This window comes from Carassius gibelio, chromosome B14, assembly GCF_023724105.1.
Source record: "Carassius gibelio isolate Cgi1373 ecotype wild population from Czech Republic chromosome B14, carGib1.2-hapl.c, whole genome shotgun sequence".
Lineage (NCBI taxonomy): Eukaryota > Metazoa > Chordata > Actinopteri > Cypriniformes > Cyprinidae > Carassius > Carassius gibelio.
The window spans coordinates 10,142,203-10,164,450 of record NC_068409.1 but is presented as its reverse complement, the minus strand read 5'-3'; the positions used below and the strand labels follow the sequence as shown (position 1 = coordinate 10,164,450).

The window sequence follows — 22,248 nt, the reverse complement described above, 5'->3', positions numbered from 1 at the left end:
GATGTTTGTATTGTGTGTTAGCCTACTAAAGGTGCATCTGACACCTGCTGAATGAACCCTTAATTGCACAAAACGCTATTTGACCAAATATTAGATTAAATCTGCTATTTATCAACCTTATTTCAATTAGCACAGGTTTTGTATTTCTTTTTTAAATGATTGCTCGTAGATTCATTCATATGAGCCTATGCCCCTCAGTTTTGAAGTGAACATTGCTAATCATTCTTTTTTGCATTCATTGCAAACATTATTTTTCACTCAAAAAAAAGAAAAAAAAAAGAAAAAGAAAAAAGGAAACGCGTAAACTCAGATCAGTGAGGCCTATACGAACAATCTTTTCAGAAAAGAAATGAAAACCTGTGCTAATTAAAAAAAAAAAAAAAAAAAAAAAAAAAAAACAGATCACTATTTGGTAAATTATATGCAATTTTATGCAAATCGGTCACGTTTGATCGCGAAGACCACAAGTGTAACAGGGGAAATCTGAAGAAATGCAAAACATAGGCTATAAAGTTTATCAAGATGTTATACACCCTGAGGGAGAAACGTCAGAACTTTAAATCCAAAGCGAAAACATTAACATTGTCCGTAAAAAGGAAATCCTCTCCGGATCAAGGTGAAACAACGCGAGATTAGGCTCATGTAGGCCTACTCAAGTCGTTTAACATCCAAACAAATTGACATTTTTAATAGTTCTAAAATGTAGCATCCACTTTAGTTGTTTTGTAATAAAATCATCTGTATAAATAAACTCCGAAAATCAACAAGTAGGACAATGTAATCTGTGACCTGAGGTGCTGCAGCGTAATCTGCTCTCAGACTAAGCTTTTCAACTCATCTCTCCAGTGAAATGGACACGGTGTCTAAAAATGTGACACTGCCACTGAGCTTTTGACGGCTGTTAGATTATCGTTGACACATGAATGATTTTTTAAAAACCGCCCAATGAATGTATTCAGACATTTCTGGCAGAAACGCTTGACTCCCCTAAACGTGCTTCTGGCGCGTTTCCGTGCCATATGTGCACGCGGCTACACATTTGGCCTGTTTACTGTAAGACGCGTGATAATAGAATATAATTATGTGTCATTTTCTTTTCCTCGAGTTTCATTTTTGTCGAACAATTGACAATTAAAGAAGCTATTCGGTGTATATCTTTGGTCATACACTCAAACTGAATTGTTTTTGGTAGCGGTTATTCTGAACAGATCCCAATTCTCTCTCTCTCTCTCTCTCTCTCTCGTGATTGATTGAGGAAGCTCTGAGCTCTTCACTATCGTGTAATCGGCTCCTGATTATCACTCGTCATCCTGTTTCTCAGGCTGTCCCGTGAGGTTTGATCATCAGATGTTGACCAAGTTATAATAGAGACCTATACTGGGATTTTCTTATTACTTCAACAATGTAATTAACTCATTTTGTTTAGTTCAAATGCAAGATTAAAAAAAATTAATAATAATAAAAATGTCATTTTTACTGTTAATACAGTTCATCTGTATTAATCTAAGAATATAAATGATGCCCAATTACAAAAATATTAACATATAAATTAAAAGTTGATTATAAAAAATCATGTCTGAGATTATTAAAAATTAGAAATTCTAGAATATTATTTTAAAACACGTGGCAAAATTATGAAATTAATTTCTGAAAAACTTTTAAACCATTTTCAACAAAACATTTTGGTTAAGGCAAACTTTGACTTGACTTTGATTCAAATCAATTTCAGAAAGGCTATTAAGATATCAATAACCAAAATGCGATAAAAAAAATAAAATTAAAATAAGATTTAGATTTGAGACTTTCCCCCCTTTTTCTCGTCCAAAAACACATTTTAGACACCTTAAGACCCACAAAATATCAAAATAACTTTATTTTTAATGTAGTATACAACGTGTTTGCCATAGATAAAATGCACTTTGGCTGGTTCATTTTTGTATGAATTGCGTATGCGTGAATTGTTGAATAACTAGGCATTTGATCCCATATTAATCACGCCCTCAGATTTCAGATTTTAATTGCCGATATTTTTCACAGTTAGCGAGCGCAAAAGTTTAGCAACATTGATGGTGAAATTCTTGCATTTTGTTTTCTTCTCTTCAGCCCCTTCATTCGTTGCAATGATTGAAGGTCAGATCCATCATTGGGCTCGACACATTAAATGTTTTATTCTCCGGAGAAACCGAGACGTATAAAACAGAGATATAAGGGAATAAAAGCCAACGATTTGTCTTTAAAATTACCCCCGTATTTGCATAATAGGGGATCCGGGTGTCGCGCCCGCGGGCGGCGTTTTTATTGCGCGTCTCCGGCGCATTATCAATTTCCCAACTTCAGCACAGAGCGAGACCTGTCACGCGCGCGGATCTGAAGAACACAAGACAGAACCATAGATATAAAGCAGCAAAGTAGAATTAAGTGATATAAGGGTCGTATGTGCTTTTCAATAATAAATAAGAGACTTTGAGAGAAGCGGTGGAGCAATATGAATTGACGCCGGTAAGTAATAGAGCATTTAAAAACACCTACTATGTTTTTATTATGATCTGTGCCGAAGAACCACCGACTGAGGCAATGTGAAGATCACGAGTTTAAAGGTCACACTGGAAAAACCCAATAGGAGAGAAAATCCTCACAGCCCTGAAGCCAAACTGACACAGCAAATGACATATGGACTGTTAATAATTCTCATCCACCGTCCCCCCATTAAATATTAAATAAATCCTATTAAATGTAAAGTAATAGCCCGTGAATTCGCTGGTGTTGTTGAACATCTGTTTCCTCTCGCACTGAGACTAAAGCATTGATTGGAAGTCAGATTCAATGCACTGATGTGATGCAATGGTGCGACATTAGCAAGGTTAATGAGGAGGAAGCTCTGGATTGAGTTTAGCAGGTTGTCTTAGTTTTAAAACGCTTTTGCATGAGATATATAGTACTGTATATGTCAGTTCTCTTTAAACTCAAACACATCTAGAAAAGTAAAAACATGTTGCTATTCTTGTCTTCGCTTTCAACACTAGAGCTATAGATTTGTAACTTAAAAACTTTAAAAGTAACTTTTTTCTCTCTCTTTCTTTAAACTAAATGCCACTTGCTTTGTATTTCATTTAATGCAATGATATTCATTCCTTTTTAGACTTTTTCCTGAAGGGTATGTTCTTCAGACTCACTGAAAAAAGTGTCCAATTCAACTTAAAAACTTTGCTTATTGAAAATGTTTTACATTTTTATGTATAATCAAACTGACTGCTTTTCAGTTCATTTTTGATGAGTTAAAGTAATGGAAAAACATGTTACAGGACTTATGCGCTATAAGTTCTCTGAAATCATCCAATAGTTCTGCATGAGTAAAAGACACAGATTTAGGTCTTCATTCAATAATAATTCTTTCGATTCAAGCGTACCATCAATGATACCAAATGGTTCTCATGTGTCTTTTAATGCAGTTTGGATGCAGACAGCTCTAACTTAAAGCATAGTCCTGGCAAGACAAAATGTAGTTCATAAACAATAACCCCAAATCAATCCGATTCAGACAGTAAAATTATTCAAGGAAAGAAATAAAAACCTTTTTCAGGCTCATCACATGATCCAAGCATTTCCAGTTTTTACAACCTCAAATCTATCAGAAACATCAGTCATGTCTGTCTCAACAGCTGTGTGCAGACATATTAATACATTTTAAAAAGCCCTCTGGTGTTTCAATCAACTGTCTGATCCATGCATCATAATTTTGCCCTAATACAAATCTGAATGCTGGAAATAAATCCATATTTGGAAACGTTCATTTCAGAGAAACAATGAAATCTGTGGGAGATGAATATATCGAATGGTTATAGAGATTTACACAGCCTGAGGACGAGTCCTGTATGAAGATATTCGTCCCTCCCAAAACTACCATATTACTTTTATTGGAAATTTGGGATCATTATTTTTGTATATTTATTTACCCAAACATGCAGCTCTGCCTGAATTTACTGACTTCTTCCTATAATGCACAGGAACAAAGCATAACATTTTAATTGTAAAAAAACAAAAAAAAACAAAAAAAAAACAACAACAACAAAAAAACTTTTAGCATCTATTTTGTCCGACATAAACACTCCACCTGAAGCTTTTCCATGCAATTACTGTAAAAAGAAAAAATCCATTAATTTATGGTAGCATCTCAAGTTTAAATATAATAAAACTGACCATACAATTAATTTCAGCTGGAGAAAAAAAACCATACACTTAAAAAAAAAAAAATTATGTTGCATGTAAGAAAGTCACATTAGTTTTGTATGAAGAATGGGTAAATTATTAATTTGATTCACTTTTGGGTTTAAAACAATTCATTTAAAGTTTGAACTTTATTTCAATATCAAATATTAATTATTGTATTAATATTAATATTGTATTTCTGTGTTGGTAAATAATGTTAGTTAAAAATACATGTCAGTGCTGTCTTAAAAGGCCATTTCTTTGTGTGTCACAGTAGGAATCCAGTTGCACTTTGAGTTTTCTGCTCCATTAACCCCTCCGGCAAAAGATAAACTCAAATCATTCCAGCTATGAATCGCATGTTTTATGCATACGTCTGATATGAGGACAATAACCAAGAGAATTTACAAATGGAGCTGATCAGGAACTGATCAGGAATTAGTTATTCTGATGTAACACAACACCTGAAGTCAATAATTCACTTCAGACACCTCGAGGGCTTTTGCACTGAGCTGAGAAATGAGAGGCAGACAGAATACAGACGGATGGATGTAGAGCGATGGAGGACATGCATCTGGTCTGTGATGGTTGAGCGCTCGGCTGGTTTGTCCACCGCCGAACAGAAAGAAACCAGCACTGCCTGAATGAACAGAACAAAGGAGATGAAAAGAGAGAATGCACGCATGTGTTTGAAGAAGAATACACGGCTAATGAAGATAATCAGGGAAGAAATGTTTAGAACAGAATATTTGAAATGTAAGAATCTGTTTTTGTTTTCAGAAACACTGAAGTGGACGATGAGAAGCTCTTAATGTTGGTCACAAGTCTGACATAAGAGACGGTGAGATTGAAAACACTAACAAAAATGAAACAAACAAGCATTTATTTATTTTATATATATTTATATTTTTATTTGTTTGCTTATTCGAAATGAATAACTAAGAATTACTAAGAAATGACTAAGAAACAGTGAGTAACACAATGAATTAAATGTTAAACTATTTTATTTTATATACTAATTAAAAAAAGTACAAATAGAATGTGAAATATTATGCAGTATGCAATGATACACATTTCAAAGTTTGCTGCATCTTTTAATTTGTCAATATTAGCATACTGCACACCGCATATTTATTAAAAGTACTATGTGAAATATGCAGTGTGCAAGGATATGCATTACTCTTGCATTCCTCTCGTTGAGGAGCCGATCCAACGAGAGCTTGAAGGGGCGACTTCCTCAACAGACAATGAAACAACCATTTTTTGTTTTTTTTTTAAAAAGGTGCGCTTGTTCAGTTGCATATGATCCTCTGCTGGTTGTGCTGATTTAAATGAAGTATAGTTCTGTTGTGTCTCTGAGTCGTAAGTTCAGTGAAGCAGATCCCACCCAATCAGTGATCAGCAGAGTTTAGATGTCACGTTTCAGTTCCGTACCGAGCAATACCATGCAGTGGAAAAGTGCCAATTGAATCAGCCGATTCATTCAAATGGCTGATTCATTCAGAAACGAAGCATTTGACTTTGTTAATGAGTGACGTGACATAACGCCAAGTATGGTGACCCATACTCAGAATTAATGCTCTGAATTTATCCCATCCAAAGTGCACACAGCCATTTATGCTGCAGCGTCCGGGGAGCAGTTGGGGGTTCGGTGCCTTGCTCAAGGGCACCTCAGTCGTGGTATTGCCAGCCGAGACTCGAACCCACAACCATATGGTTAGAACTCAAACTCTCTTACCACTAGGCTACGACTTCCCCAGTAGTAGAGTAAATGTGTAAGCTGACAGAAATCTAAAAACTCATTATTGCTTTGTTACATTACACCACTGGCAATGATAAACAGGCTTGGCTTACAGTGGCTTTGTTGTATTGTGAACACAATCTGCTTCTTTATTAGTTGTGTAGTGTTTAAACATGTTTAGTGTGTGTGTGTGTGTGTGTGGTTTATGGAGTGTATTCAGTCTCCGTGTGTGTGGAGCGTAGGTCACTTAATGAAAGCCGATTATCCTGTGTGTGTCACCGTTGGCTGTTAACCTCCTCACCCCTCCTGTGGGCTGACCGTGGGGGGCTGTGAGCGAGTGAATGAGGGAGTGAGGGAGGAGGAGCAGCCACCAGCCTTGCTGCGCCCGGCCCTGGCAGAGCTCCTACTCAAGCCCCCTGCTTCCCACGGCCTGCTGGGCCTCAGACCCGGGGCTGTCTGCCCCCAACACCAGCCAACCAGTCAAGCAGCAGTGCCCACCTGCCCGGCCCCGGGGCACACACACACACATAGACAGGCCTCCTGCTCATCTTTTTGTGTGTGTGTTTCATGACAATGAGGCATGAAATGAGCAGCAATGAAGCTGGAAGTGATCCTGTATCCAAAGAAAACTCACAGGTCAAGAGATTCCACCAAAAATGGCAATTCTGTCACCTCTCGTGCTTGCTCTGGCAGAAAAAGCAAGATGTTTAACAACTGTTTTTTTTTTCTTGGAAAATCAAGTGATGCCTAAGACTGTAATCCACATTTAATTGTGTCTCCATTGTCTTTTCTTGATTTTGTTTTCTTATGTTCACAGTTGTATTTGTTAATTATTATACTGTATTCTAATGATTTAAGATTGTAAATGTAAAAAAAATATATTTAATTTAAATTGTTTATAGTCAATTATTTTGTATTTTATTTTGTTATCCCAACAGTTAATGTTTGTTTATTTTATTTGATAATAACTGTTTTAGGAGTTTGTATATATACATGTACATACATACAAACTCATAAAACAATTACATTTTCCTTTTAATTATTATTATTTTTAAATAATTATATATATATTTATTTTATTTAGCTATATGTTATCTGTTTATACTGTTTACAATGGTCATAAAATGTTCGGATTTGATATCTTAATTGTATGTAATTGTAATTTTTTAATTTTAAATTTTAATTTTATTTGTTCGATTAGCCTTTTTTATTGTAGGATAATATTTTAAATATTTCATTTTATATTTGTTTTTATTCTATCCTAACTGTTTACAATGTTTAGTTTAGTTTTTAGGTTTATTATGCTCATCTATTGTTATTTTATTTTATTTTATTTTTCATTTTATTTTTTATTTTATATTTTTTTATTGATTTTATTTTATTGATATCCATAGGTTGATATGGAGACAGATTTCTATACCCAAATCCATTTGAAAAGGTGGTCTGGATTGTGTAAACTCAACATTTTGAAATTAGTATGAAAGCAAATCTGGCATAACTTGCAGAAGTGTATCGCTAATGATGACACAATTTGCATCTTTGCACAATTCACACTTACATCTCGCAGCTGTTCAGAGAGCAACTCGCAATTCTTTTAATCTCTTGCACATATAAAGTTTTAGTGAAACTCACACTGATGATGCAAATGTGCTCTGTTTGGCATCACAGGTACAATGTGAAAACAGACCTGTAGGGCCGAAGGGGAATGGAGTGAGTCGTGGTCTGGTGTGGATGAAGCAATCAAACCCAGAGTAAAAACAGCCTGAAACACAGAGGTGTCTGCAGCCCAACTTTGATTATTAGATGTGTGCAAATGTAATTATGAAACATCACACGCACACTCATTCATTGCTCAACTTTTTAAGATGATCCCTTGCGTTGTTTCCGTGTGGTATTGTTATGTGTTACTGTGTGTGTGTGTGTGTGTGTGAATGAGGGTCGTTTGTCTTACTCAAGCTGTTTCTTGTATAAAAGCCCTCCAGCTCGGCCCACACAACTCAATTTGACCATCTCACAAAACATTATTAACTGCGAAACACCCTCCCTCTCGCTCTCTTCAGCGGACTGATGTCTTCTGCTTTGCGTTTGGATCGTGTGCGTCTGTGTTTGTTTGTGCTCCCCAGATGGGGGTGACCCTGACCGGCCCCTCCTGCTGAACACCCACCTGTCACACACGCCCACACACACACACACACACACACACACACACACACACACACACACACACACACACACACACACACACACTTCATGTGAAGTGACTCTCATTAGATGTCTAGATGCTTGACATTCAGAAATGATAAAGCAATTTTATTTAATTTATGTTTTCTTAACCGTTTACTGTTAATTTATTATTAACAGTAAACATTTTTTGTTATCCTGTTTATGATTGTTTGTATTTTTGTCCATACTTTTTCTATATTTATTTTATTTCAGTTTTATTTCAGTTCATCAATTTATCTGTCTTCAACAACACACATGATTTGAGGAATGAAAACCTTGAAAACTTTAATATTTAAGGTTCGGTTTTATCAAACCTCTAACACTAGTACTGATAATGTAAATAGACCTGTAAACATTCAAAATCTGAAGTCTTGGTGTTGGTGTGTGATTGTTTATTCCATATGCCATACAGGACTACAGTGTTTTCCGCCCCCTTCCTCTGGTGATAATTGATTCGTGGTGAGTTGTGCTGATTGGTGAGAGGCACCCCAGGGGCGGGACAGACAGCAGCTGCCCACTCGCTCGCTCTCTCTCTCTCTCTCTCTCTCTCTCTCTCTTCTGACCAGCTCTTGTTCTCACTGTAATTTAAAAAAAAAAAAATCTTTATTCATGTCCTATTCTCCATTTTTGTCTTATTTACAACGTTGTACTCTGCTGTTGAAAAGTTTGGAATAATTGCATTTTTAAATGCTTTTGAAAGAAGTCTCTTCAAGGCTGCATTTATTTGATCAAAATTTGATTTTCTGAAATATTATTACCAATTAAAATAAGTGCCTTCAGAAACTCTATTATGATGATTTGCTCCTCAAGAAACATTTATTATTTTTATTATTAAAAGAAAAGTTTGATGATGAAAACAGTTGTGTAGCTTCATATTTTTAAGGAAAACGTGATACATTACCATTTAAAAATTAGGGGTACAAATTTTAGTCTGCAAGGATGCATTTAATTGAAAAAAAAATTATAAAATGATTTAAAATGTTACAAAGGAATTCAGTCAGATTTTAGCTTGGGGTCCAATTCTCACTAACTATTAAATAACAATAAATAGTAAGGTAGTTGCTAAGGTTAGGTACACTCTTAAAAATAAAGGTGTTTCATGATGCCATTGAAGAACCTTTTTGTTGGTTCCATAAAGAATCTTTAACATCTAAAGCACCTCTTTCTTTTTCACAAATGTTTCTTTGTGGTGAAATAAGTTTCTTCAGATTATTAAAAGGCAAGAAAAAGATGGTTCTTTAAAAAACCTTTGACTGAATGATTCTTTGTGGAACCAAAAATGGTTCTTCTATGGCATTGCTGTGAAGAACCTTTTAAGCACCTTATTTTTAAGAGTATGGGGTCAGATTAAGGGATCTGAAATATGGTCATGCAGAATAGGGTGTTAATATTTAAAATTTAAATTAATAACATTTTATGCATTTAGCAGACGCTTTTCTCCAAAGTGACTTACAATGCATTCATGCTAACATTTTTTACCTAACATGTGTTCCCTGGGAATCAATGCAATGCTCTACCACTGAGCCACAGGAACACTAAGTAAGTAGTATATAAACTGCCAATATTCTAGTTATATGCATACTAATAAGCAACTAGTTAATAGTGAGAGTTGGTCCCTAAACTATAGTTTAACCAAAATTACTATTTCAAATAAACACTGTACTTTTGAACTTTCTGTTCATCAAGGGATCCTGAAAAATAAAATGTATTATTGTGTTCACAAACATATTAATCAGCACAACTGTTTTCAACATCGATAAATCTTTCTTAAGCAGCAAATCAGCATATCAGAATGATTTCTGGGGGATCATTTGACACTGAAAACTGGAGTAATGATGCTGAAAATTCAGCTTTGATCACAGGAATAAATTAAAATTGATAGTATATTCAAATAGAGAACATTTATATTAAATATTAATGATATTTCTAGTGTTGTGAAACGATTAGTCGTGATTAATTGCACCCAAAATCAAAGTTTTTGTTTACATTAAATGCATGTGTACTGTGTATATTTATTATGTATATATAAATTCACACACATACATTATTTTGAAAATATTTACATGTCTATATTTATATTCATATAATTTATATTAAATATAAATATATTTTAATATATGAAAAGAACATATTTTCTGAAATGTATACATATGTATATATATATATATATATATATATATATACTGTACACACACATATTATGTAAACAAAAACTTTTATTTTGGATGTGATTAGTTGCGATTAATCATTTGACAGCACTAAATATTTTTGATCAGCATTTTTGATCGAATAAATGCAGCCTTGGAGAGCAGAAGAGGCTTTCAAAAGCAACATACATTTTTAATTATTCCAAACTTTGACCGTTATTGTATAGTTATATGTTATATGCACATGGTTAATGTTTTAAACAAAGCTCTAACTCTAAGCATTAAATGTAACGCTCTCTAACTCTCTTTGTACTACAGTCGTGCTTCATACGGCTTGTTGAGAGGAGAACACAATATCAACACACAAGTATCACTTATGTTTCCTTTACACTTTCTGTTTGTCATAAACACACAGATGCGAGTGATGACAGACACGCGCTCATGAGGAGAGCGGATGTTGGCACAGACAGCCTCTCGCAGCAGATTGTTCCTCTCAGAGACTGTCGAGGGGTGTGAGGGCGAGGGCTGCACTGCACGGGTCTTCATCAGTTTCATTACTGTGGGTTTCCTCATTATTAAACAAGCAGCACACATCATAGTATCTGTGTATAAGTTCGTTTGTAGGAGAACCATCAATGACCAGATCAAATGCGTTCCTGTTGAATGCTTATGAAATGAAAGTAAGTTCCACCACAGAAAACAAATACATGCTCTAATATTTTATTTTGCTAGCCTTTTATTTGTTTTATTTTATTTTGCTAGGTTGACAAACGTTTATTTTATTTATTTATTTGCTTTATTTTTTCTATTCAGTTTATTTTATTTTATAGTATTATTATGTTTCTTTTAAAATTTTATTTAGCTATTATATAGCTGTATTGACAATTATTTCTTTTATTTTGCTGTCCTTGCTATATTAACAATTAATTATTTTATTTCATTTATTTTATTTTGCTGTCCCAACTATTTTATTTTCTATTTTATTGTATTATTTTGCTATCTATATTTACAATCCATTATTTATTTAATTTATTTTGCTGTTTATTTTATTTGATTAATTATTATTTTACTTAAAAAAACTAATTAAAATATTCAATTCTATTTAAAAAATGTGCAATGCAATGCAATGCAAAAAAAAAGAAGATATTTCCAGTTTCTTTTGTATGTTAATAGAATCCTATTTGTATTTGGTTAGCATTACATTGTTAATTGTTTTTGTATTAATAATAATGTGACCATCTCAACATTAATATATTTTGATGTATCGTTTGCATTATTGTAATGTTAGAACCAGTTTCTGTGGAAGCTAATATTATTTCCACATCAGGAAGGATATTCTTTAATGTAACTCTCAAAACACTGAAAACTTTCACATCCCTCTTATAGATTTTCAGAAACTCATAAACAGGATCCTCATCCCTGAGCAAAGACGGCGTGATTTATATTCCAGTCATACTGTCACGGTGTGAAATGAGTTTTTACATTCCACCACATGATCAGGTAAAACATCTCAAACTTTTGTCATTTGAGGAGTTTAATCTGTAGTGCAGACACACCTCACATCAAACACTGATTTAACATGACAAGCTAATAAAGCGTAACCATTCAAACACTGGAGATTTGACAACTTGCTCTTACTCTTTTCCTTGTTCCCCTTCCACACCACGGTTACATTCATATATACCCTAAATAGAATGAATAATTATGATTGGTGTTGCAACCCAATTAATTGCCCAGATGGCATACTGTCTTTTTTGTGGTTTAGGTTAATATTATATTACCCACAATTCCTCTTCTGGGGAAGAGTTTGTGCTGGTTTTCTTTGTTCTTATGTAGTTCAGACATTGAGGAACGCAAGTCTGAGGAGGTGTTTAAACCTAAAATCCTCAAATTTACATTAAAATAAATGAAGGTAGGCTACCTATAATTTAGCTATATATATATGTGTGTGTGTGTGTGTGTGTACTATGTCAAGTTTATTATTATTATTATTATTATTATTATTATTATTATTATTATTAATATATATTGGTAATATATAATGCATTTATATATTTTCTATATTTACTCATTTTTAAACTGTAAATTTATATACACACATAAACACTACAATTCAAAAGTTTTTGAACAGTAAGATTTTCAACGTTCTTTAAAGAAGTCTCTTCTGCTCACCAAGCCTTTATTTATTTGATCCAAAGTACAGCAAAAATTATATTGAAATAACTTCTTTTTTATTAATTTATTCATGTCATTTCAAAGCTGAATTTTTAGCATCATTACTCCAGTCATGATATGATTCATTAATATGAATAAACAAAAATATTACCTAGTAAGGTGCAATTAAAGCATATTTTATGTTAAAATGCATTTCAAATATAAAGTTAAGTAGATATCATTACCAATTTTACTCTTAGTAATTTAATAATTGAATAAATTTCATAATTTAAAAGTTTGTATTTAGAAGTATTGTGTCTGTATCGATTATGATGATACTGGAATTTAAAAGTTTTGGTATTCTAATGGGTGTTCAGACCACCGCGAATGTAATTATTTGCCCTAATAAGGATTATATATAAGGATTATTATATATATTATTATATATAATAATATATATGAAATATATTTAATTATATATTAAATGTAATAGATTAGAGTCAGCGAAAAGATGCGAATAGAGGTGAATTCGCACCGGGTGACGCAAAATGCACAACAAGGTTGTCGCGAATGCACAATATTCCCTTCCATCGCATTTTCCACACAAGCTCAAAAATACTCAAGCTGAAAATTTGCATGACACGCAAGCCAATTAGCGAAGAGCTTCTTGACACGTTCAGTTGAATCAGACAATAGAACAGAGCATTATTGTAGCTGTCTGTTATCAGGCGGCAAGGAAGTCGACCGGAAGTTAAAGTCGGCCGCGTGCCGCCATCTTGTAGCAGAACTTCACTTGCGTTAGCATCCCATTGACATCCCATTCATTTTGGCGTCACTTTGACAGCAAATAACTTTACATCTGAGGCGTTTAAAGACTCCGTTTGTCCATTACTTATTTCTAAGTAATGTATAAAGGGCAATGTATAAAGGGCTCCATTACCTTCTATGTTACATTATGGCCCCGTAGAAACAGTTTTTGTAAAAATAGGCTAACGATTGCGTCATAACCACGCGACTCTCTGTCGCACAGTAGAGAAATTACCGCACAGACAGGAGGAGAAGCTCGCAGGCAATTAACTTAATATGGTGTACTGGCGTTACATTTTAAAATACTATATAAAATAATTAATCAGAATACTTAGCCTACTCCTGCTCACTCACGACAAAGAACTCCCCGCTCAAGCTCGCCGTCTCTGCAAGATTAACGATGGCAGTTTGCACGCACAGCTACTAGAAGATTTACATCTGTCAGACAGGTTGCTGACGTCATCAAGCTTAGTTTGAGTCTGCTCGTCAGAAACGGAAGTGCTTAAAAACGCTAAAAATGGGCTTCACTTGTCTCAATTGAGTTCCAATGGGGTCTCTGTGTCCATTTCTTTTTCTGTCTATGGTTATTATATAGGTTTTTAGCATAGAAAACAATTCAAATCAGTTCCGGATAATTGAAAATGGGCAAAAAGGCGGGAGCTGGTTGCTGAAACCACGCCCCCTAGCGCGATGGCGGTGACAGCAGCGGCAATCCACCTGTCGCTCAAATGGCCGCGCCCTTAATTATGCAGAACTTTAAGGCTTAATTTAATTTAAACTGATGAGTTAAAAAAAAAAAAAAAACCCTCACAGTTTTCATGAAGGGCAAAATTAGCTATACAGACCAAAACCAATTTTTGAACCAGGCGGTAAATGTTTTTTTCTGCTGTAAAGTATTAATTTAACCGTTTTAATATGGGGAGTCTATTGAATCCCCTTTTCAGCCAGCCTCCAGCGAACAGTTGGTGAATTACAGTTTAAGTCACGTTTGGGCTTCACGAAAGAGATCGGGAGGTTGCCCCTCGGTGTGAACACATTATAAGTTAAGACAGCACTGTCAATCAACTGTCGTGGGAGCGGCCTTCGTCCATGTGACATCACACAGACAAGAAGCTGAGAACAGCCTGATTTCAAAAAGAGGATATTATTTTTAGGTATTAAATAAAAACCACTGGGTGGATTTTTATCAATATAGGGTAGATGTGTAGACACACTGCCAAATATGTAGATGTAGTTAAAATAAATTGTTTGCAACACTTGCACACCTTAAATTATAATTATTATTTTTTTTTATTTCAGTGTATATACCACTAAATTATAAATAAAATTAGGCTGCATTGCAAAAAAGCAATGATTAAAAATACATCATATAAGGAATGAATAGAATGTCACATGAACTCATTTTAAACATGCAACATGAGCTTTATGTTCTATACATTTTTAAAATATATTTCAATATATTAAAAGTGTTTCTCATATACCGGTATGTGAACAGATTACCTTTCTGTAGGTAATGCTGTTTAATAGCTGTTTTATTTAATGCCCCAAAACAGGCCTATTCTAGGAACGTTTTGCTAATATTCCCATTAAGTTATAAAAACTGTGAACATTCAAAACGTTTAATTTTTCTAAATGTTGTAAATTATTTATTTATTTTTCTTGGTTAAGCGAATGTTAGAGGAAACATGAAGATTTATTTATTATTATTATTATTATTGTAATATATATATATATATATATATATATATATATATATATATATATATTTTTTTTTTTTTTTTTTTTTTTTTTTGCAAACAGTACAGCGATATTACTTTTGAATGTTCCAACGAATGGTCTGAAACAAGCAGTTGACACGTCCAACTAAACGTCTCGGGAAAACTTTCGTTTATCAGACGCTTGTTCATAACAGAATCTGTCAGAAAGTTAGTTCTGAGAACGTTTCCTGTTTAGCCGAGATGAGAGACGGTTTTGTTTTAAACAGGTGAAACTGGTCCAGAATCGGCCTGAAAGGTAAAATAAAGTCTCTCTGTCTTCAGACTATCAACCGCAGCTGCGTGCTGGACTAATCTGGCCTAATCACAGATTAATTGCCATCATCTTTAACACATTGCTCGTTAACCGCGCTAATTAGCAGTGATGAAATTAGCATTAGCCTACTCGAGTCTAATGACTGCAGGTGGAGAGATTAAAGCAGACTTGTGCGGAAACAGCTTCAGGGAGCTCTCACGTTTGAATAAAAAGCCAAATAATACTGTGAGGTGGATGTTTCTGCTCGGTGAGAAGTTGAGTTTCTGTCTGTTTGCACAGCGACAACAGTAATTGGGCTTTTTAAGTGACCACACACACACTTCTCTCACCTCAAACCTTCACACAAACAGACGCGGGTCTGGTGATAGATCATTTTTAATCGCTGTGAAATGCATTAAAATAATAAAGCGTATTGGGAGCGGCCAGGGTGATGAATAGCCCCCTGCCTTCTTTATCGCATTAGCTACACTAACAGAGATATTGCGACCAGCGCGCGCCCAGACATATGTGCCACTTTCCCAATAACAAAAGTCGCATATTAAATTCCAGCACACTAACCAGGGATAAAGGACCAGAGAGTGAGAGAGTGGGTTTTATTTTGCTTCCGATAGGACTGTGAGACTGTATTTCAGGGAATACAGCCTTGCATTTGTTAGATATTCTTCTTGTGGTTTAATTGGCTCAATTATTGATGTTCATTAAGTTTCAGGTACTGTTTTTGTACACCAATATGAACATCTAACCACCTGCTCTCTCTCTCTCTCACACACACACACACATACAGGGATGTGCACAGATGTGTGTTTAAAAAGCCCAACAGATGTCTACAAAATAATCATTTCACAATGTTGTTACAACTACACTTACTGTACACACACACACGCACACACATACACACACACATAAACACACTGATGGTCACCAAACATGGTTTCACATTTCAGAGAGGGCTGTTAAGATCTATCAGCATACTAGAATGGAAAGCCTATTATTATGAGGAGCCAGAGATCAAAGTTATGAAGTTATTAAGACAGGACACTTCATGTACTGTTCAGTTTTGAGATTTTGATATATTTTGCTACCATGTCTTATTTTGCTCTAGTGGAAAGGACATTTCCAAATACACATTAAGTTGTTTGTTTTAAGATGTTGTTACTTTGATAAGTTCTGCTATAATAGTAATGTATTTTCTGCCACAATTTCTTCAAGTTAAACCAGAGTTGTTGTGAAGTTTCTGTGTATAGCCATACACCATAGTATGTCGGATAGTTTTTTAATTAAGGACTCCCAGTTACTGTGTGTAAACAATATAGAACATTTTGGTTGTCAGATGCTCTCATTCTCATAATATATTGGAACAAATATCAATTAGTACTTTTTTATTTTGTTAATTGTACTAATAGGGGTGTTAAAACCTTATACTGAACTTTTCCTTATATTTTGGCCCAGACATTGTTTTCACACACACCTCCTTTGCTTTCTTCTTAATGTCTACCCATAATTCCTCTCCTAATCCTTCTCTATTTCCTCAGGTCAGGAATATGAGTTACTGAATTACTCTGTCTGAGCTTTTGCCTTAATTATTTCATCATATTTTAATAACAAACCAGGGTGATGGATACACTGCTGAAAGTGTCTGTGCTGATTGTGTGTGTGTGCGCAGGTTCTGCTTTTTGATAAAGGCAGTGAAAAATGTATATATTGAATAGATGACTAAATGAGTCAAAAGAAAGTCAGATATGATGGGGAAAAAAACCCTGTTGAGGTAGACATCAATATGGTAACAATGGGCCTAACTCACAGAACACATGCCATTTATTATCTCGTTTCATTCTATATTTCTGAGCTCAGTTCTGGTTTGCGCTGCTTCGGTACATTACAGATCCATGCACTGCGTGTCTCATGACATACTGTTTATCATCTTTACAGCAATACTTTAATCAGACTGTTTAAATAATCCCATGCAACAATTTTTTTTTGGAGAGAAAAACAAGACAGTAAGATTTGAAGAGTTTTACAAAAACTACTTTTTTTTTTTTTTTTTTTTTTGGTTGAGTAACATTGTTTTCACATTCTCAATGCATTCAGATGTTATGTTTGATTGATTGATCGGTTTATATGTTTGTGTAATTCTTTAATTAGTTTTACTGTGTTAGATGATACGATGTCAGTGGTCAAAAATTCTTTTATTTTAGTTCTATTTCAATAGATTTATATTTATTTAAGATAAAATGTGACCTGGACATATGCATGTGTTTATTTGTTCTTTTGAGTGCTCATACACTAAGTTGTAATGTATTTATGGTCTTTTTTTTTTCTTTTTTTTTTTTGTCCTTTTCAGGCATTTTTTTCTTTTTTGTTGAATCAAAAACGGCTCTGTGTTCCAGGTAAATAAATACAGCATTTGGATTTGGAGAAATACTGTATGTTGGTGAGTGAATACTACATTAATATTTCTTTTCAAACTGTTCCTTTAATCTATAGTAACTTTCAAACTGTCTTGTATTTCTACAGATTGTGAGATTCACCCAGTTTATACTGTATATAATCTTGATACTTCTCATGGCCACCAGAGGGCATCAGAAGAAAATCATTTTGGTTACAGAAAACAGTTACCAATAAATTGCATTTACACCACGTTTTCTGTGTGTATTTTTCTGTGTGTTAAAGGTCCCTGTGGGCTGCTGGCAGATCTGAATCCGAACAGGACAGGTATGTAGTTTATCACATGTCCAAGTCAGGGAACAGTGTAGATTTTGTTGAAAATCCCAGACAGAAGAGAAGCTGCATGAATTTCTTTGACCTGCTTTAAACAGAACATCTGTTCTTGGATATCAAAAGCTCAATCAAATTACATTAGATTCGGATTCTGTCACCTGTATGTTGATTGTCAGTCACTTTTATGGAGGTAGATGTATTGTTGAGGCTTTTGAGAAAAAAAGAGAGAATCTCCATTGCTAAAACAAGATTTTGGATTCTAGATACAATTTTTTTTTTTTTTTATCAAAAAACAACCTAATGTTTCCCTTTTTTTTCACAATGAGCTGTCATATGGCTTCAGAAGAGTTGGATTGTAGAGTTTTAAGATTATTAAGAAAATAATACTAAGAAATTAATTTACTGGTGCTCAGGTCAATCTCTCTTTAACCTGCGGTGAAGTGAATCTCATAACAAGATTTTTTTGTACGTTAAGAACATTTAACCCATTAATTCTCATGACTCTATGACTCGAATGCATCCAGTTGTATATTTATTCTCATTATCCTTAATGGTGATTGTCATTAGTGTAATTCTGAAACTAATTTAAGTATTAAGTGGGGCAATACAATTGCAGTCAAAAAGTAGGCTTCATTTTCTTTGTGCAATATATACAGTATATTTATACTTGTCCAGGTCACATTTAAAAACCTTATTATCAATATCTTATTACTTCTCATGGCCACCAGAGAGCATTAAAAAAGAAAGCATTAGCAATTAGTTACGATTAATTGCATTTGCACTTTCTACGTGTATTTTTAATTACTCTGTCTTAATACTTGGATTCACTGTAGGCTGCTGACAGATAAATAAATGAGCCGAGACGAAGACAATAAGACAAAACAGCAGCACATTAAATTCATTCCATCTCTGTTGTAACAGGTAAACAAACTTGTACTTCTACCTTTTATTCCCATTAGCTATAATGGTAACTGTAGCACCAGTTATTGTGCTGCTGTCGACCGTATTCCCATTTTCGATCTCTTGCAGCAGCACGCAAGTTCTAGGCAGAAGCCCCTCCCTGTTTGGGAGAGGGGCGTGTCCACCCATAGGCCCCTCCCCCATTGTTGCCATCGTGTTGCCTGTTTTACATCCTCGTCCTCCACAGAGAAGCTTGGCATAAGCCGACCTGAAGTCTCTATTGAGTGTGGCGTAAAGTACTGGGTTTAGGGCAGAGTTTGCATATCCTAGCCAAAGCACCACCGACTGCGCTGTCCGCGGTGGGTTGTCTTCGTTACGTATTCCCATTATTGTAAAAAATGTGAAATACGGGAACCAGCACACCACGAAAGCGCCAAGCACCACTGCAAGTGTCACTGTGGCTTTGTGTTCACGCAGGGTGAGCATCGTCGCTCCTGGTGAAGATGACGAACTCCGTTGCGCAGAAATAATAAGTTTCGCCTGTGTCCTTGCGATGCGAAAAACTTGGTGGTAGCTCCAGCACATGGCCATCAGGGGGAGATAAAATGTGGCAAATGCGTCGACTACTGCATACGTTGGATTTAACTCAAACCGGCAGCCTCGAGCAGCGTCACCATCGCGAATATTTTGCACACTTAAGTCTTGTGTATTCCAGCCTAGGTGGATGGGTACAAATGAAACGCCAACCGAAACCAGCCAGATTGTTGCTAAAATCACACCGACTCGCCACGGAAGCACTAACATTGGATAACGCAATGGGGCAGTGACCGCAAAGTACCGGTCCAAGCTGATAGCGAAGAGATTGAGTATGGAGGCCGTGCATAGCATGACGTCTAGCGAAATGTAGATGTTGCAGAAGTGCGCCCCCAATGGCCACTCGCCCGTAACTTGGTAAAGGGTGGAAAAGGGCAACACTAGAGCACCCAGTAAAAAGTCTGTAACCGCCAAAGAGACGATGAAGCAGTTGGTGACATTACGTAGGCGTCTGGTCGCGTACACAGCCAGACAGACCAAAATATTTCCACTGACAGTGAGTAGGATAATAACAGAGAGCGTTATGGCTAATGCTATCTGAGATATCATTTTGTTTGCATTTGGGTGATTTATTCACGGTTTTATCAATTGAAAAACACTAGAAATTCAGGTTTGTTTCTGTCTGATTTTCTGATTTTCTAAGCATTGTGAATGTATGTGAAGCTCAATAATGCCAAAATGCAAAGCAGTTTTTCTTTTTCGAGATGTTCCAAATGCAAAGCATTTTTTTCTAAGTCAAGATGTGTGGTTTTCTGATTGTCTGATTGGTAGATGAACATAAGGATTGAAGGTGTGTTGGTGTATGTCTTTTCTTATTTTCTGTAGCTCAAAATTGTGTGTTTAATTTCTGGCAGTGCGCATGGTTGCATCAGCGAAATGCATTAATGCAAAATGCAATGCAATTTTTGTAGCTCGAGATGTTCAAAATGCAGTGCAATTTCTGTGTTTAGCTTATTTACTGCAATGCATTTTTTGTAGTTCCAGATGTTCAAATGCAATGCAGTTTTTGTGTTTAGCTTATTTTCTGGCTTTTTCGCTGTTCCTATAGTTCAGCAATTCCCAGATTGTGCATTTGATCTGCCAAATGCATCATTGCAAAATGTAATGCAGTTTTTGTTGGACAAGATGCGTGACTTTCATAACCATTTTATCAGCAGAGAAACACTTGTTGTGTGTTTATCTTATCTTCTGGTTATATTTATGTTCCTGCAGTTCAACAATGTCAAGGTTGTGTGTTTGAACACACAAACTTGCATCTGCCAAATGTATAAATGCATTAATGCAAAATGCGATGCAATGTTTTGTAGGTCAAGATGAGTGTTTGTGCGTTTGGTTCCAGAGAATGTATATGCATGCATCTGCCAAATGCATTAATGCAAAATCCAATGCAATTTTTGAAGGTCAAGAAACAGATTATTTTTTATCAGTAGGGAAACAGTTGGAATGCAGGTTTGTTTGTCTATGTTTATCATTTTTTCTGGCCATGTGAATATTCCCGTAGCTCAAAAGTGCCAAGGCTGTTTGTTTGATTCCAGGCAATGTGCATACCTGCATCAGCCAAATGCATCATTGCAAAATGCAATGCAGTTTTTGTAGGTCAAGGTGTTTAGTAAGGTCTATTCCCAATGGTCTCCTTCCACACTGCAGGGTACATCCACCTCCTCCACTGAGCCATCTGTTCTTCCGTCCATGTATAGTGTTGTTCCAGACCTCTGTTAGACTGAAGTGTGTCGACCTCTGCTGGTCTCAGTGAAGTACTACAGTTTTTCCTCTTTCTCCTGTTTAAAATAAAACAGAGATGCTTTTTCGAAGGTTGTCAACCTTTGCCAAACCAATATAAAATGCTAGATTAACATCACATAATAAATCACATAAGGATCTCTGCAGATTAAGACATCTGGCAATCAAAATCAAAAAGACATCAAAAAAATTTACCCTTATGTCCAGGGTCACATATCATTGAGCAAAGAGACATTCAACCACAACACATAACTCAATGAGAAAAACAAACACGACACCAGTTTAAATAATGCAGAACAATGAGGCAGAATTGTGCATTAATTATTTAAAGAGAGATGAAACAATCCCGTATTCAGCACAGTGAACATCATAAGTATTTAACATTAAAAGTTTGACAGTTAAAAAAAAATCATTCAGTGATTTCTTCTGTATAGAAGATTCTTATGGCGCTTTCTAATCATTATCAGGTTTCAACTTCTGTATTCTGCACACACAGCTCTGCAGGTCTCTTAAGATGCACAGACGTGTGCGTGAGTGAAACTGTAAGATGTGAGGGAGATTGTGTTTGGCTGCGAGTTGATGTAAAGACAATTGTAGAGTAATGAAACGCTCTCAGGCTCCCACACAGCACATTGTTTTTGTGTGTGTGTAGGACGGTAAGTTGAAAGGGAACACAATGCTCTAACGCTCATATTATTGTAGCACAACACATATGAGACAGTATGATGAAAGCTGGAGTGGAGATAATGTCATATCTGCTCACATTAGCTTTGCACAGTGTTCAAAGAAAACAGGCCCTCTGTTTTTTGTCCTTTTAGAGTGAGATGAGACTTTACCAGGCACATTCTTGGGCATACTGTGATATTCTAATGAAAAAGAAATCTCCATACACACAGGCTTGATGTTTTTCCTAGCTAAAATGCCCTTATGTCCTCTCCCTTGAGCTTTTACCATGGTCTGTCTTTCTGAGTGTGTGTGTGTGTGTGT

At 35.3% G+C, this 22,248-nt stretch overlaps 2 protein-coding genes and 1 long non-coding RNA gene across 3 annotated transcripts in view; 2 read left to right on the top strand and 1 right to left on the bottom strand.

Moving 5' to 3' along the window:
* Positions 1-8,976, top strand: part of LOC127971838 (Kv channel-interacting protein 1) — a 79,955-nt gene extending 70,979 nt beyond the window's left edge. Inside the window, exons 8-9 of the transcript XR_008156933.1 lie at positions 7,616-7,762; positions 8,583-8,976. The gene's annotated coding sequence lies outside the window, so the exon portion shown is untranslated. The remainder of the gene's footprint in view (positions 1-7,615; positions 7,763-8,582) is intronic.
* A 6,491-nt stretch (positions 8,977-15,467) lies between these two features.
* On the top strand, positions 15,468-18,024 carry LOC127971199 (uncharacterized). The gene is made up of 3 exons (XR_008156770.1): positions 15,468-15,556; positions 17,651-17,740; positions 17,980-18,024. It is a non-coding gene; the product is annotated as an uncharacterized LOC127971199 (long non-coding RNA).
* A 927-nt stretch (positions 18,025-18,951) lies between these two features.
* Positions 18,952-20,367, bottom strand: hrh2a (histamine receptor H2a). Its single transcript, XM_052574037.1, has one exon. It carries the CDS (start codon positions 20,068-20,070, stop codon positions 18,967-18,969), a length of 1,104 nt encoding a protein of 367 aa, XP_052429997.1. The 5' UTR covers positions 20,071-20,367; the 3' UTR covers positions 18,952-18,966.
* Positions 20,368-22,248: the final 1,881 nt, after the last annotated feature.